This window comes from Xiphias gladius, chromosome 11 (genome assembly GCF_016859285.1).
Source record: "Xiphias gladius isolate SHS-SW01 ecotype Sanya breed wild chromosome 11, ASM1685928v1, whole genome shotgun sequence".
Taxonomy (NCBI): domain Eukaryota; kingdom Metazoa; phylum Chordata; class Actinopteri; order Istiophoriformes; family Xiphiidae; genus Xiphias; species Xiphias gladius.
In genome coordinates, this window is record NC_053410.1 from 17,717,357 (window position 1) to 17,734,852 (window position 17,496).

Consider the following 17,496-nt stretch of genomic DNA (forward strand, 5'->3'; position numbering starts at 1 on the left):
GATGGGCTCAAATGAACTGGGATTTGGCGTTCGGTTTGCAAGAAAAAGGAAGGAAAACAGGGAAAATAAACCACTAGTTTACCAGTCGGTGATCCTATACCTGACTTGAAAACCCTGGATTTCGAAATTAACTCCACCTTCTCTGAATTGTTGAATTCTTCTACCTGTTTAACCAATTACAGGGACTGAATCATTCATTTCAAATAATGAAACCACATAAAGTTATTTTCATCATGTAAAGCATTTTATGACTTGGCCAATACTGTTTTACATGTTATTTAGCTGGGAGCCTAGCAATCCAATTCCTTTTTTTTTTTTTTTTTTTTTTGATGCATGGCTTTCTATAAACCTGAACTTAAACCTGAGACGCATAATTTGTCAGATGTAACATGAATTTAACATCAACTATTTACCTCTTTGGCTACAAATGAGATTTAGCACCTTAAGGCTCATGGTTACGATTAATAACAAGACACTGAACGCAACGCAAGCACTACGCGTTTCGGTCTCCTTGGGAACCGAGTAAAAGACTGTTGGAGACGTGGAGAAAGTTTGTTGTCTGTCGTGATTCCGCATAAAAGTACAGTTAGCTAACAGGTGAGGTTTTTATTTAGCGTTTCTGTTATTCTGCTTTGTTAACATGCTTCAGATGCTTATTAGTAATATATTTAAAACACGTAAAAGCAAAAATACTGAGCAAAAAAAATACTTTTGGCTCTTTGCTTGGTGCCTCACGACTGTGGAAGCCCTCTTTGATTTGTTCGAGCACTGTCTGTATTTTAAAGTTAAATGACACTTTTATGTTACTTTCCCTCAGTTTTTTTTTTTCCCACAAATTTGTGTTTTTAGCACAGAAAATTCTTATTCAGCCCCACAACATTGCTGAGTCAATTGTTCTTCGATTGTTTTCCTGTTGTTTCGTTGCTTTGAATTGAGGTGAGTTCAGTATATTTGACATTATCACTTTAGTGTCTTTAAACAAACTTGTCAATGATATGCTTTGTGCCTTCGTAGCCATGTCCAGCAGCTGTAAGCCAAAGCCGAGGTGCTTTGGGAGCGACATCCACAGACTGCTGCTGGCTGCTGAAGCTGGTCAGAAGGCTGATATCCGGACCTACTCCTCAGGTCATCTGGGGCCCCGCAGTCTGAACCAGAGTCAGCCTCATATGGAAACGAAGCAGTCTGTCTGGAAGACATCTCAGAGCCAAGAAGAAACCCCAAACCCTCTGACACTCCAGCAGAGACGAACAAAAGCACTGACCTGTGTAAAGAAGAAAGAAATGAAAGAGTCTGCCTCTGAGTTCACCGCCAGCGCTGCTTTAGTAGAGCCTGAAGACTCTGAGTCACGACAATTTCAGGCTACTGATCGCTCATCACATGCAGACAGAAGAGAAGATATAAACCTACCTTGTTCCTCAAACTCTTTGCCAGTCCAGTCGGGAGTCTTTTCCGAGAAGAAGCCTAACTCAACATCTGATCTGGAGGGGGAACAGCAATTTTGCTCAATCCATTCTGACCAGGAGAGGCTGAATAATGAAGAGCAGCTCAAGACAAAACAATGGTTTGGCAGGCAATTCATAGCCAAGCAGGACCTCTGGGCTGGAACAGATATTGTTGAAATGCATGAGAGGAAACTAGAAAAGGTAAGACTGGTCACACAAATTATGACATCACACAACTAGTTTTGTAATTGCACTTTTTTTTTTTGAATTTTCAGGTTTTCTAATATGTCCACTTTTAATGAGATGGTAATTTTGGAATTCCCTCTCAATACGCTTGCAGAAAGCGAATGAATAAAGACACACAAAGGCTCTCACACACATCTTAACTTGCTAATTTTGTGTGTGTGTGTGTTCTTGTCATATCCAGGCACTGAAGAAGTTGTCAGTGCAGAGCTGGCCCAGCAGAGCCCGCCTTGTGGTGTTCAGTGACGTCTTTGATGATGTATGTGAAAGCTCGCCAGTATTTGGACGCATCCTAAGGGAAATTAAGGTTTTTCCATTTCCTCTGTACCCACTAGCACATTTTTAGCATGTGTCGTCAAATGTATTAGAGCCAAGAGAGAGTGGGTCCCTGGTGTAGCACGCGGAAGTAGAGCAAACCCTGGACCCTGGTCATGATACATCAGGGAGCAGATCATCAGAGGCAACAGTTCCATTACTGCCCATTCATAAGAAATGTCTTCGGGTCATGCAAGTTTTGTTTGTGCGTTTTGCACATACACCAAATTGAAATTAAATTAAACTGATCATTGCTCGGCATTCATTTGGTGTAATGAGTAGACAGCGAGGTTAACATTATCATGCGGCCAAAATCTTGTTAAAACTATATGAATGGGGAATGAGTACTTTTGAATAGACTTTATGAGGATACAAACATACTATGTACATATAATCTAATAGTGGCTAAAATATTCCATTAACTTGGAAAAACTGTATTATTGGTTAACATAGCTGGATATTTTATTCATAAGATCTTTACCCCACAGTCGTGTTTGTGACAAATGCCTTTTGTGAAGCTTTTGTTAATAAAAAAAAAAAAAAACGTGACAACCCTAAGGCCAGTAGATTGACATATAAGGTTATTTCCACAATTTTATTAAAGTTTTGATTTCATGGGTCATGTTTTCCTTTTTTTTTTTACAGACAGATTATGATTTGTATGTCAACCACATGATGGCTTCCCAGTCACCACTACATGACATGGTAAAGCACATTGCCCATAATGTATTCAGTATAGATTTAAATAAGAAGAAGAAGAAGAAGACCTGAGACATGGCTGTGACTTCCTGGCCTTTTTACCGGTCAAGGACATTGATCCCCCTCTTCAATTAATTTTCAATGTAAAGAGTACAGCATCATGTATTTCTGACATGGGGGAAAGCAGAATATGTTTACGGGGCTCGGACTGATGCACATGACAGATAATTAAACTCTCAACACAAGGATGGAGCTTGAAATAGTTTTGCAGTAGGTCCTGAACAAGCATTTCTCTTTTTTGCGTTTGCGGCAAACAATAAAGTCTTAATATGTTGTTGTCGTTGCTGTTATGTTACAGTTGCTAAATACTTCACTTAAAGATCTTAGCAACAGCAAAGTAAGGGAGATGGAGTTGGAGGATGCTGAAAAAGAGGTTCAGAGGCTGGAGCAGGAGGCCAGAAGAGTTCTGAAGGAGAATAAACGGTACGGCAAGGATCTCTCTACCAAAAAAATAGATATTGTACATTCTTATCAGTTGAAGCATATTTGTTCTTTTTTAACCTTAGAGTCCAAAAGGAATTACACAATGTTCCAGCTATCACGGGCCCAGAGGACAGTGACATGAAGAGTAAGTCTCAAGACTACATTGGTATATCTAATCATTGGCAAACCACATCCAAGCATTTGCTGTACTGTTCATTACCCTGCAGGGCAAGAGCACATTTGTGACTGAACAAATAATCACTTTGTCATGCCATCAGGCATAAAGAGACTTTTGTAGTATCAGTGGGTCAGCTGTGACTTTATAATGCCTGCAGAGGCAAGTATGTACAAGTACAAATATATCTAAGTCTATAAGTCTGTTCAGTGCATTTGTGCTTGACTCCTCTGTGTTTGGACAGATATATCTCTGTCAGGGCTGCGGGACAGTGGGAGTGCCATCAGCCACACCAACAGTGTCCAGTTCAAGAGGCTTCAGGTGTTGTACATGTGGACGGAGATCCAACAGCTGGAGGAGGAGATTAAGGAGAAGCTGGTTTCCACTGTTATAACCACTGCCACCGAAAGATGCATCAAAGAAATAAAGGTGCTGAGAGATAAAGTGCTTATCCTTCCATATTTTTTGCCACTTAACCCCTGTTCCACACAATTTTTGAACAGCACAGCTTGACATTTACATCACATTGAACATTTTTGCCTTTGCTCTCTTTCAGAAATAAAGTGTGATTGGTGATTGCTAAAAATGCATATGGCTACAGTTTCTATTTAGCTTTCTTTTTGTGTTTGCTTCCAGACAGAGACAATGAGACTGATAGCCTCAAATGACCGTCTGAAGACCACCAACAAGGCAAGGGAGTTTGACCTTTTTTCTGCCATATCATCATTTTCGTTAAGTATTACAATTTTTGAAATGCATGTCCTGCTACCTAATAGCGGGTCATGTTTTTTACTCTGTATTTTTCCCTCAAGAATCTGGAAAACAAAATCAACATAGTGCTGGACAAAGAGAAATCAAGCAAGACCATAAGACGGTACATGTAATGTTGCACTTATAAAACGTCACAATTGATTGGACAACTTTGCTATAGTTTAAAGGAACCAAGTGACTCTTACTTACTGCTGCTCTCCTCTGTTTTTACCATTAGGACACTGTGGGACGAAATACAGTGTGATCTGCAGGCAGACAGTGAATAGCTTCATCAACAAGTAAACCAGTTCATCGTTTCTTGAGATTGCAGTTTGAACGTCGGACAGTAGACACTAGATAAAGAGCAATGTGCAATAAAATGAAGGAAGTCACATCTTTACCAACCAGAAAAAACTTTATTATGAGATTACTATGTCCTAGTCATAGCCCGTCAGTTTAATACATACAGAGAATCTCTTTACCAGAAATAACAATGTGGACCATAATTTAGAACTGCCACTGGCAGTCAGCAAGCAAGCAATAACACAATGCAAAAACACTCCATTACAAGTCCTGCATTCAAGCAGTTGTTACTGATGCAACATTTTAGCAGAGTTTTGATGTTGTAGTTTGTTGATGTGAAGCTAGTATTAGCTACTTAATATGTTGGAGAGTTTAATCTATAATAATGCATTCTATTTTAAAAGAAGATCGTGTGTTTTGTATGTAAAACCTTAATTTACATATTAACTAGTACTATACTAGTATTAAACTACTAGTACCTTAGCTGTCAAATTAAAGTAGTGGAGTAAAGAAGTATCATAAAAATAACTAATATCATTAAATGAAAATAATCAAGTGCAACAAGAACAAATACCTTAAAATTGAACTTAAAAACAGCTGTGAGTAACTGCATTTAGTTCGTTTGTTCTGCTCTTAGCAGTGAACATTAATTTACTTTTGCTTCTTAACCTCCAGCATTCTCAAGCCTTAAATTATGAAAGAGCTTCAGGCACAGTGATCACATGCGCATGTGGTGTTTCATATTAGAGGATGTCAGGTTTCACAGTTTCCAGTCACCCTGCAGTTAAGAAGAGTTGTGAATTTGACACTTCACATATGTTGTTTTAGTGGCCCAGGGCAGTCCAATTAGTATTTGTTAATATGAACAACTTCCATGTGTTAATGAATTGAAAGGATAACCGTTTCAAAGCAGAACAAAAGGCCTGCATATTTTCAGAGCCATCTTTTTCTGATTTATTTTGTATGGAGCGACGCATGAACATGATACCATCAAGTTTAGGAAGATAACAAGCTCTGCTCTTATTTCTAGCTACTGGACACAATAGTAACTATTCATTTGTACAGATTGAATAAGGCATAGGAAGAAATCTCATAACATAATTCACAACTGTTATCAGTAAAACAGACCTCTGTTGTTGGCTGGGAACTCTTAAAAAAGACCACACAAAAAAAAAATCACTTCCCACAGCATTGGGAGCACATTACTTTTCAAACACAAGAGGGCAGCAGTTACATATGAGAAAAGTGCTGTATGTGGTAAAAACTGAAGCTTGCACTAGAACAAAGAATCCACCCCACAACCTCATGCAGAATGAGTAAGATAATGCTCTGTTTGTCTCTGTACGTATTCAGTGCTGAAGTACCAGTGTGTGATCTTTATCAAAACACAGTGAGGATCGTCTGAAGTTTGCTATGTCTTGATAAAGGTCAGAGGCTGAAATACCAGCATTCGATGTGCCCAGTGTTAAAGTGAGTACGGAGAGGGTTTTCCTCTAGGCTCAAGTTCCATGTGACTTTTGACCCATAAAAATCAAATTTTTAGCTTTGTGGATAAAACTGTATTGAAAATTACTCTTTTAATGTGTTCAAGAATCACAGAGAATGAGATGATTAGATGAATTAAAGAAGATGTCTTTAGATCAATATGGGGTGACCTTTGCCACCCACATGAGAGAGTGCCTTGCTGTCTGCTAGAACCTAATCAGCGGTCAAAGTCTGCTCTCTGGCTGACAGAGCCTGTAGGAGCACAGTGTGTTTTTGTCCCTCACTGTCTAAGCCCTTCTCACCCTGTTAACACCACCTCACCTTGTGGAGAGCTTCCTCTGCTTGGGCTGCTGCCAGTTCAACACCATGCTGCTTCGGACTGTGGTCCCGCTCCTCCTCTGCGTGTCCATGGGCATGTGTGCCACTTTAGGCCACTACCAGACTCAAGCAAAGGAGGAGGAGGAGGCCCTTGCTGTGAACTCAGCTACTGTTAATGATGGTGTTGTTGCAGCTGCCTCTGTTGATGCACCTAAAGGAGGTGTAGCTGCCGCAGATACCCAGGTAGGTGATGCACCTGTGGCTGAGGAACCTTTAGCTGATACAATTTTTGACAAACTACTAGCTAAAAAACTCGCAGTGGATAACACAGCAGCTGACACACCTAAAGTGGATGTCCTTGTAGCAGATGGTGCTACAGCTGAGCAGCTGGGGATAGACAGTGATAGTCCTGCCGGACACACCCCTGCTATGGAAGCTCTTGCTGAAGAAGCTGTCACCCAGGAGCAACCTTATTCTGAGGAGGAGGAGGGGAATGAAATCAGACCAGTCAAGATCAACCAGTCCATGGACAGACCCTTGGCTAATGAAGATAATAACAGTTGGAGCCTTAACTCAATAAGAAATAGCTTCCAGACTATGCACGGATACTTTGACTCCCTGGTTGAGCTGGTGGGGGGTCACGACGGTGTGTGTCATTACCGCTGCAGATACGGTAAGTTACCGAGAACAACAAATCTTTACTGCTCTAGAGGTGGGAATGATTCAGGGCACCCAGAGATAGCTAGATAGTCAGAGTTTCTGAGGTGTTTTCAGAGGAGCCAAACATTTTTCCGCAGTAGGATTTCAACTCATCATTATGTTGTTGAATATCAAGTATTCTTTCTGATACTATGTTTGTTTCCTTAGCACAAGCTAACCCTCAAATTTAATCAATTCTTCTGCCGTCAGTTTACCAGCAACTTATGTCTTGATCCAAGATAATGTACGTGGCCTTAAGGCTGGTGATTCTGAAACCTGAATACAGACTCTTTATCACTCTAGGAGGTAGATGCACTGTACTTACAGTTACACAATCAATGCAGATCTTCTCTGACAGAAGTTACATCTTATCTGTGAAATAGCACACACCTAAGAACAGAGATATGGATCCTTGACTTGGAGTACGTGATAACAATACTTTGTTATTGTATCTTCATGTTTGTTCAACAATTAAATGGAATTTCTTTGTTTTTCTCAGGCGAAGTTCCTCAACCTCGCCCCGGCTACCACCTCCCCGAGCCCAATGGCTGCAGCTCCTCTCTGGTGGGATTCCAGGTGAATGCCGCTGTAGGTGGCCTATCCATAGCGCCAGCAGCCCAGAACTACATCACTAGAACCCATATAATGGAGCTAACCACAACCATAACACCAGCTTCTGTAATAGTAAGATGTACTGACATAATACAGTTCTTTGTTTTGACAGCTTGACCTGGGAATCCCTGCTATGACAAAGTGCTGTAACCAGCTTGACATGTGCTATGACACATGTGGCACAAGCAAGTACAACTGTGACTCCAACTTTCGCTTGTGTCTGCATGGCATCTGCTCTGACCTTAAGAAGAGCTTGGGCTTTGTGTCGAAGGTACAAGGTGAGATATTTGCAAATGGTTACCTCTCCCTTTTTCTTGGCTGTGTACTGTGGCAAAATTTATAGGATGGTATCAATGTCATCACCAGCAGAAGTGAATTTTATTTTGATAACTCACATTCTTGTGAGTTATCAAAATAAAATAAAAAAAATTAACTCTGCCTCTCCTCTCACTCTTTTCCTTTTCTTTCTCTGTCTCTCTTCATAGCCTGTGAGTCAATGGCAGACGCTCTCTACAACACAGTGTGGACTCTGGGTTGTAGGCCTTACATGAACAGCCAGAGGGCAGCGTGTGTCTGCGAGGGAGAGGAGAGAGATGAGCTGTGACACACAACACTCTGCACAACTCCTAGACACTTTCACAGACAAATAACAGAGTCACGAGTATTTCCACAGATTATACTGTGTATTTATTGGCTTTTTGTTAAGGAGGAGATCATTCACATGAGCCCTCTCAAGATTCAGATCCAGGGAGTTAAAAAAAAAGACAAAGGAGCAGTTTCTTAGGTTTTATTCATAGGCAGTACTTACAGATATGAGGTATCTGAATATGACTTTCAGAATCTTAATGAATCGCTCGTGCATTTTATACTCTCCAGACTTCATTTTCTTTTGAGGCAGTTTTTAGGCCTCTATGACTCCGTTACCATAAATTACTTTGATGACTCCAAAAAAAATGCCTGATGGGAAGGATATTGTGGTTGACTTCATTTGCTCTAGATAGAAAGATAACTAATATGGTGGGCATGGTGTGTTGTGGGCTGGTATGTAACATTTATCAAACTAGTCTGCTCAAACATTAAGTCAGTGTCATGTTAAATGTAATGACTATCACAGCCACTATGTTAATGTTTGTTGTAAGTTTTTTGTCACTTATTTGTTATTTTTTATGAATAAATGTATGACTAATTGCATTTTAACTGACATGATTAATTCTAGATTAATTGTCAGAGTGATGAAGCATGTGCATAATTTCCAGGCACAGCACACTGATATCTCTTTTCCACTGCACTGTAATGTGTGACATGCTCCCCCTAGCCATCAATTATACCAAGCAAATGAGTCAGAATACATCTAGGGATGTTCCACATGTATTTTTCAAAACTATGTTGGTGTGAAATATAAACCACTTTTATAAATCCACAAAATCTTAAAGCCACAATCAAGCCTGCGAGATGCCTGAAAGTGTGACCTAGAAAATCATCCGTCATGCTGGAGTTGTTACAGATGAACTGTGGCCCCCTCCAAATGATTTCTAATAGAAATGTCATTCATTTTAATGTCAGTAAATTGTGCTGCCAGCCAGAGCGGCAAAGATAAACAAACTTGGATGCATTAACCAGAATTCAAGTGATCTACAGTGATGCGTGTGACACTGGAACTGGAAAAAAGAGGAGTTTGCATACTTTACATCTGCATGTATATGTGTAAAGCATATGTAGGACTTTAAAAAGCACAGTACAATGGACTACCCTGTGTGTGTACACCTACTTTTGTTTTGTGTTTTAAATACCAAATAATCTGAAATGGTCAGGCCATCTTTAATCTAAAAGTAAATGTAATTTTTTTGATCCCCTGCTTGTGCTCCTGGCCTGTTCTCATGGTGTTCCCTGGCTGTGTGTTGACATCATGACTAAGGCAGGATGAAGATGGGGCCTCCACTCAGTGTGTGCTGGCCCTGAGGTTCACTGGTCCGAACCTCTCGTCGGACTCGTCCTTGACAATGTTGAGCACAGCGGGTGTCTCCTGCCCCGCATACTAACACCTGGCAGTGAAGGAACACTTGCTGTAAACAGAGGAAACAAGCTTATTTTAAGCAGAGATAGAGAAGAACACCCTCACAGTGTAAGGACACTGCTAAATCAGATGAATCTATGAATCTATGAATGCATTCTTTATATCGTAGTGCTATAAAGACACAAGCCCACGCACACTAGCCAGCTGGCTCCCAGCATGCTTCTGTTACTCACTTGGTTGTCCTTGCCAATGAACTTGAAGACAGGGACCTGGTAGTGCTTAGAGAGCCGGTCCTTTGATGAGTACTGTGTCACTGTTTCATCAGAGATGCACCTGAATTGGAAGCGGGACGGGGAAATAGAGCCATACATGCAGGTGATATCTTAAGACAGTACGCAGTTATCCATTTATATTTCTAAAAAGCTACTTCATCAAGTGTAGCTGCCCCAAGGCCCTGAAACACCGCTGTATTTTTAAAGGGAAATTGTGAAAATAGATGTAACCCTGCTCTGTTGGTATTGGTAGAGCAGAAAGAAGACCTCTTAATCTGGATTCATCAAATGGTTTGTCAAAAGTCTGTGTAACCCTGATGATAGGGCTGATTTTTATACCCAAACCATGCTTCTTTTGCCACATTAAGCCTGTGTACGGGCTTCCAATGGCATTTTTCATTTGACATTTCCTTGAAGGAGTGCAGATTTCCTGTCCTATGACTGTCAAGCAGCTGATGCTAAGGCTTCGTGAAAACTAAGCAGCTGGGTCTGACCCTCTGGAAGTTAATTATAAAAACTATTAATGTTGCAGGACTAAAAGCAATTCTGGTATTCATGAAAAAAATTCAGCAGTTTTTAGTGTTTGCATGAGCATGACACTTTACAGGATAAATTCACCCAGATTACAAAAAAGCAGTTTCTTACTTCTAGTATTACAGTACCATGCAGTTTTGTTTTTATTTGCTCGGGTTATGAAATATCTATCACTGAGGTTTCTGCCTCCACTTCAATACAGTGGAGGGGAGTGGAATTTCATCTGTGGAGCTCACAGCAATGAAAAAATTACATTTGAAAAATTTAATAACCAAGGGTCTTCAGAAATAATTTCTGTGCACCACGTCTGTGTCTGTAATAACACCTCACTATTGAAGATTTTTATTGAAACGACTTTCAACAAAAAGAAAAATTCGCTATGAAAACTGATGACAGTATGTTCCGTGAATAGTCCAGACTAACAGGGACACTGATTCTGGGAAAAGGGATTTTTTTTTAAATGAAATGGACAGTGCTATGAGCCCCAAAACGAAATTCCTGTTACTACCATTGTAATGGGGTGAAGACAGAAATACCAGAGTGAGATATCTTAAAACTTGGGCAAGTAAAAACAAATCTAGTTGCATGACTACATACTACTAATCGTATTTTGAAAATATGTTTCTATAAATAGCATTTTTTTCTTTTTGGACAACCATAGTGCATAAAATCCTCTAATTACTATAAACAAACCTGTTATTTCAGGTACTACAAAACACATCGCTCCCTGTGTAGTAGATGATTTTTTCCAGGAAGACCTACCTGACACTGGCAAATATAAAATGTTTCATGAACTGGGTGTAGCTTGAATCACTGGTGTATGATATCTTTTTTCATTAGGTGGTAGCAAAACAGAGACCTATTCACTTGTAAAGTAAAGATTATACTGTATCAGCAGTGCTGGTAGCACAAGATGTGGCATTAAAACTGATAAAACTTCCAAACTATTCACCCATCTTTGATGAGGTAATACTTGAGGGCTTGGTCAGCTTTGGGGCCTGGTGTGGCGAAGCAGCTCTCCACCAGTGCAGAGAGGCCCTCCACTCTCTCCTTGGGCTCCACCCCGAAGAACAGCGAGTCGTGCAGGCGGAGCTGGGGCGGGGTGCGGTAGGGCTCTGAGAACTCTCCGTTCTTGAAGAGCTCCAGGGAGAAGGGGAAGACTCCCTCACTGTGGCCTGCCAGCTCCAGGGCTGAGCTGCGCAGACTTGCCTGGTATCCGTCCGACACGTGGTATTCCCTGGGGAACTCACAGGTGACTGGGAGCACTAACCTGCTGGTGCGGACAATCAAGTCTCTGCTGCTACCTGGGCTGCTCCTAGGAAGGCCTGTCACCAGGTTGGTTCCCACAATCTTCTCATCTGTCACCTGAGGCCCAACATTAACCTTAATTGCTTTTTCAGTGATAACCTCACACAACCCACTTTTAAGGCACAGGTCTTTAATGTAGTGATATTATAATCAAATATTTCCCCAACCGCTTACCACAGAGACTAAACCCTGTGCACACTCAGTCTAAAAATCTAACTCATTATCTCTGACCTCCACCACTGTGCCGCAGGTCTTGAGGCTGAAGTTGAGGTTGATGTGTGTGCCATTGGAGACACCTCGACAAGACGAGTTGGACAGGAAGAGCTCCAGTCCTCCTACAAGGTCCTTAGGGACTGACACGGTGATAGAGCTAGAATCACACTGGACTGGCACTGTGGGAAAGAAAAACGGCACTAAACATGAAACAATGCATGGATACAATAACAAAGAGAAGCATAAAATCATCCCACAGTTATGTGATTAGATGAAGACTTAGCACACAATCCGTAAGATGTCTGAGTACATAAAAACCAGCAAAAGAAAGATGCAGTAGTCAACCAACTGGCAACAATTTTTATAACTGATTCATTATTAAAGCATCTTTTTAAAGCAAAAACGCCAAATATTTAATGGTCCTAGTTTTTCCATTGTGAATATTTACTGTTTTTGTCTGTTTGTTTGTTTTGTGTGATAGTGCACTGAACATCTTTGAGTTTTGAAATGTTGTCAGAGGTGAATCAACTGAAAGTAACACATTGTTTTCACCAGGATTGTCTAATTTCTAAAACAAAAGGTTTGTGGAAAAGTATTGCCCAGTCCTGTTTCCACTGCTAATATGATTAAGGATCCTCCCTGAGAAATCAATAATCCTGCACTATGTTAAAAATATCAGTCATGGCCCGAAGAAATGGATTTTGGTCAAATCTCTGCTATCTAGAACATCTTTTCAGAGTAGTGCAAGCATGCATCTGATTGTCAGATTGCCTTGCTCTCTGACTGATTATCTAACTACCGTATCTGCCTTTCTCTCTCACACATATACACATACACACCCTGACATGTGCGTTTATCCTCCCCCAGCTCCAGCCCTCTGGGGCAGTGGCACTGATAAAAGTCCAGCAGCGAGGAGCAGCCATGGCTGCAGCCTCCATTGTTAACGTGGCAGCCTGCTATCTCTGCATGAGGCAACACAAAGAAAAGGAAAAGATGAAGAACGCTTTGTGGTTCGTTGGTTTAATTATCTCAGTACAGCACCGGCTGGTGTGTCAAATATAAAGATGTACCTCTGCAGTTGTGACCATCTTCATCCAGCACACGGCCCTGCCCACACTCACAGCGCCTGGAGCCTTTGGTGTTCACACACACCTCTGCACAGCCACCATTGCCCTTCTCACACTCATTCACATCTGAAGATCGGACAGACACCACACCTGGGTCAGATATTATAATCATATATATGTCTTATTTTCATCCTATTTTAATTGATTGAGTACCAGATAGGTGAAGTTTATTACATCAAGGCAATTCACCTAGTGTTTCAGGGAAGAGGGTGATAAATCATATTTAAAGGACTTTAGACCTGAGTTTTATAATACTGAGCGGACTGGCAAAGAAATGATGATGGATGAAATAAACCGAGAGACAAAAGTGAGAGGAAGGAGAGGGAGTGAGGTTGGACAAATGAAGAATTAATTTGTGAGCCAGAGGGAAAGGCAGATTTGGTTGATGGGTGAATAATGAGAAAATGGCAGTTTTTAGGCTGGCTACGTTCCCACTGCATGCCTGTCACCCATCATTAGGTATACAATCTAGAGTACCACACACACACACACACACACATATACACACAATCACTTTGAGTGAAGTCAGCAAACACAAAAGACAATCTTGTGTCCTCCTGTTTACAGTACTCAGAATAGGGTCATAGAAATGAGATAAAAATGGCCGGGGCAGCAGTCACAGGGTCATGGTACACCAGAGCAATGGTTCCCCAGTTTTAAGGTGTACATGTAAAGATTCTGAGGAGCTATTTTGATAGAATAGAATCTGTGATGTGATTTTAAAACAATTTATATCCAGATATTTAGTCAGCTATAACACTCGAACAGCGCTGCGATTAGGAATGTGTCAAAACTAGTTAGTGAGCAAGCAAGTTGAAACAGCTGTCGAAAGAAGTCGGGTTGGGATCCATGTGTGAGCAAGAGAGTTAATGGTTTAAATCCCTGGCAATGGATGAAGTGATGCTGAAGGCTATGAGATGAAGTTGAAAGCCACAGTCAGAGCTGCTGATACTCATGCAATGATAACAAAGTTGAATCTAATGTGATCAAATCCTAGTAGACCTTTGGTTAAAATTCATTTATGTCAAAGTTACTCTTTTGAACTTTTTCACTCTTTGAAATGAACCAGTCTCAACATGAGTGACTGTGAAGCAAGTCAACTATCTCTAAAGACAACAAATACTATTAAAATCTTTAAAGAAAGAAACAAATCGCTTGATCCTATTGGCTTTCGTTGTCCTTGCTAGTTCTGGCCCATATTCGGAAGATCTCACTAAGTCAAGTAAACATGGATATTTGACTAAGAATAGCATAAAAACAGGTGTCCAGAAATATTAATGTATTTGTCAAAACATTGGGTGAACATACTGCAAATCCAGTCTGATTGAATTCTCTTGTTATTGTTTTTCAGGAACCATTTCCAGCCTATCCGTCTTCCACATTCTCTTGCTTATCTTTGTCCTTTGCACAACTTATCTGTCCCCTCTCTTCCTCCCTCTGTGTCTGTCTCACCCAGGCATGTTTGTCTGTCTGGTCCCAGCGCAGTTCCAGGTACACAGCGACAGTCAGACTCAGGACAATTGGAACCTGCACAGTCCACCTCATCACAGATATCATAGAAATCTGTGCAACATACATGCACATAAACATATCAACACAACAATAAAAAAGAAAATGAAAAGTACCATAGATTTTTAAAAAAAAAGCCTTTATACATATCAGATATGCTCACTCACGGCCACAGTAAACATGGAAGCAGACTGAGGGTCTGGGCAGGCGATAGACAAAGTATCCCCCAGTACAGGCCTTCACATCTACACTGGCGTTCCAGCGGCAGCAGTTGTCATTGAAGCTGGCACACACAGACAGGGTGACAATACCCTCATGGGGCTGAGGGTGGCTGCCGTTGAGCCAGATGGGAGCGTGGGTGCCACAGTGGTTCTCCGAGATGCAGAAGGTGGGCATGGCATCCCCGGCCATGCCAGTGAAGCGGTACCATTCTCCAGACATGCGGCTGTCACACAGCGGCACGCCAGACGACTGGTTGACGTGGTAGTCCGTGTTCCTCCAGGGTTCATTCAGGCTGATGTAGGCAGAGCACGGGTCCAGGTCTGAGGCATGTGTTTGAGATGGCCAAAATGAACAAAACTGGTTATACATGAACATGATGTTAACGTGTGTTTTAAGATGAGGAGGACGAACCAGGGAGGAATGGCTGGACAATGTATAGGGTGTGAAAGGGTACTTTTCAGATTAAGACTTTACTTTTACTTAAGGAAAAGATCTCAATACTTTCTCCATCACTATTAAAGGGTAACTTCCCCCAGATTATGTGAAGAAAACATATGCATTTGCTTACTTTCTTCTACTGCAGCCATGCAGAGTTTTTCTTTTATCATCCCCGGTTTTTGATTTCTGCCTCCACATCAATATAATAGGGGTGTAATTAATTTTGTCTCTGCTCCTAAAAGGATTGAAAAATTACATTTTAAAAAAATCGAAAGAGGCTTCCGCCCCCTTAACTCTGAATATTCCAGACCTCGCTGCCAATGGTTTTCATAGGGGCTATTTCTCCAGTTTCAGTGAAAACAGAAATCTCTGAAACCAAAATAATCTGCGTGGCTAGATATCACTAGGTGTCATTTTAGGGATTTGGACCCTTTAGCACTGATGTTGATTCAAGATAATACTATTAGTTACGTTGGGGAAGGTTCAAATATCTGCTCAGTCCATAGACAAGCACTAAAATCTTTTACCCTGTCCAATGTATTGTATCTATACTGGTGACTTGTGCAAACGTGTTACCATGAAGCAAACCTTTGGACCTTCAAGATAAACTGTAAAACAGAGTCAACTGTAACTGAACTAAAAGCCAACAAGCCATCCACAAAGGGCCCTTTATCTAACAAGTTCTGTCAGTGGTGACTCCTCTCACTACAGCCCGTTGTGCAGAGTCAGGACATCAAATGAACAAGCAGGGTAAACAAAGTGCAGAAAACAATTAATAGCCTCACCCCTCATCATGCCTTCTCAACAGTGTAATTAAGAGGTCGACGTAAAATAAACAGAAAAAGGAAAACTTGAGGGATGTCGGGAGGGAGCAATGTGGGCAAGAGTGAGAGTAAGTGTTGATCACTGAGAATCAGCAGGGACGAAGAAGCAGCAGGAGATTGATCAGCTCAGCAGTAAAGCATCTTCCGTGACAGGCCACAGCCAGAAAACAACCAGCACATAACACCTTACTGCTGCAGTAACCACCACTCTAAACAGTGCTCTGGGCTTTCCATTTAGCTGAATGTTTATGCTTCCCATACCTTGCATGAAAATCATTTCGTGTACATCAAATTATGGTAAGAAAAATTACGGGGTCTGCATGAACATGAAGACCCACACTTGACATGTGTCCAACCTTATTATTCTTTGTGATAAATATTTTTTGTTACAGAATAAAGCTGGCATTATTCTGTATTTTTCTTGTACTCAACGAATCCTATAAAAAAAACAGCAGAACCAATAATGAACTGATCCTACAAACTAGTACTCCCTGTTTATCTGGAGTCTGATATATCTTACTTCTCTGTACCATAAACCCCCATTATTGTCCAAAAACTACTCAAACACATAGGTGAGCCATACCGTTGCACCGGCTGACATGTACTACATTAATATGAACATGGGCACTGTAGTTTATTTTGAGTCAATCCCACATACTCATTCTGCTGCAGGAAATACTGCACCAAACGTGTATTAATCCACAGCTAAAAATAGTCCCCAAGAAATCCACTATTTACCCCAGCTTGAATGACATTTGCAAAAAAAACTATAGTGCCCATCTATTTTAGGAAATTATTTAGCCTTTTTAAAATGAAAGTACTTTATATCTGAGACCCAATTTTTAAAAATGCACATATTTAGTAGAAATTACTTGGCTTGGTGATGAGTGTCGTAATCTGGTTTGGAATTAAAGTATTGAAAGATTAACAAACACATTATTGGTTTTGGTCTTTTCATGGGATTTGTTGACAGTATGAATAATATAGTATAATGTCTGCTTTATCCTTAAATCTATAGTTTAAAAAAAAAGAGAGAGAGAGGGAAAAAAAGCACCATAACTACACAAATAAAACACAAACTCAATGCTGTACATACATCTCAGTACAGGAGATACCTTCTTGTTTTGGGTGTAAACAACATAAAAAATGTTCCACTCACCTTCCCCTGCAACTGCAAGAAACTCCTGCAGCAGACTGGTAATCACCAAAAATAGCATGATATGTTTTCTCTGAGTTGGAAAGTGTGTATGTGTAGAGTGTGTATGTGCCCATCCTAGGGAAAGTCTGCCTTTAATATGCACCTCTTATCTGTATGTGTCATATTGTCATGTCTCTTTCTCACCTTGACCCTCTGACCTTCTTCTCCCCAAATCTAGTAACAGGACCATCCTCCCATTGTTTCAGACTGAGCAGTCCTCACATTCACCTCCCTCCATCTCCACACACAAGACCTTAGACTACCCCAAACATGCCTCTTTTTTTTTTGCCTTCACACTGAGAAAAAGTGCGGT

The 17,496-nt window shown here is 40.8% G+C and overlaps 3 protein-coding genes across 7 annotated transcripts; 2 read left to right on the forward strand and 1 right to left on the reverse strand.

Moving 5' to 3' along the window:
• Positions 1-503: 503 nt before the first annotated feature.
• LOC120796670 (uncharacterized protein C6orf118-like) lies at positions 504-4,662 on the forward strand. Of its 4 annotated transcripts, XM_040139710.1 has the most exons (10): positions 504-597; positions 1,015-1,643; positions 1,870-1,992; positions 2,646-2,705; positions 3,058-3,182; positions 3,266-3,327; positions 3,602-3,786; positions 3,994-4,047; positions 4,170-4,231; positions 4,346-4,662. In XM_040139710.1, the coding sequence occupies exons 2-10, from the start codon at positions 1,017-1,019 to the stop codon at positions 4,392-4,394; spliced, it is 1,347 nt and encodes a 448-aa protein (XP_039995644.1). In that variant the 5' UTR covers positions 504-597; positions 1,015-1,016; the 3' UTR covers positions 4,395-4,662. The 4 variants fall into 4 exon arrangements, with proteins under 4 accessions (XP_039995644.1, XP_039995645.1, XP_039995646.1 ...); XM_040139711.1 differs by lacking the exon at positions 2,646-2,705; XM_040139712.1 differs by lacking the exon at positions 2,646-2,705 and having other exon boundaries at positions 1,870-1,944.
• Positions 4,663-6,261: 1,599 nt separating this feature from the next.
• On the forward strand, positions 6,262-8,225 carry pla2g12b (phospholipase A2, group XIIB). The gene is made up of 5 exons (XM_040139515.1): positions 6,262-6,399; positions 6,457-6,886; positions 7,412-7,500; positions 7,637-7,802; positions 8,010-8,225. Exons 1-5 carry the CDS (start codon positions 6,262-6,264, stop codon positions 8,126-8,128), a joined length of 942 nt encoding a protein of 313 aa, XP_039995449.1. The 3' UTR covers positions 8,129-8,225.
• oit3 (oncoprotein induced transcript 3) lies at positions 8,201-17,252 on the reverse strand. 2 transcript variants are annotated; one of them, XM_040139512.1, is made up of 10 exons: positions 17,145-17,229; positions 15,292-15,396; positions 14,669-15,043; positions 14,445-14,555; positions 12,936-13,082; positions 12,705-12,827; positions 11,884-12,044; positions 11,297-11,709; positions 9,772-9,871; positions 8,201-9,587 (listed from the first exon to the last, which is right to left on the reverse strand). In XM_040139512.1, exons 2-10 carry the CDS (start codon positions 15,329-15,331, stop codon positions 9,435-9,437), a joined length of 1,623 nt encoding a protein of 540 aa, XP_039995446.1. In that variant the 5' UTR covers positions 15,332-15,396; positions 17,145-17,229; the 3' UTR covers positions 8,201-9,434. The 2 variants fall into 2 exon arrangements, with proteins under 2 accessions (XP_039995446.1, XP_039995447.1); XM_040139513.1 differs by lacking the exon at positions 15,292-15,396 and having other exon boundaries at positions 12,936-13,058; positions 17,145-17,252.
• Between the last annotated feature and the right edge of the window lie 244 nt (positions 17,253-17,496).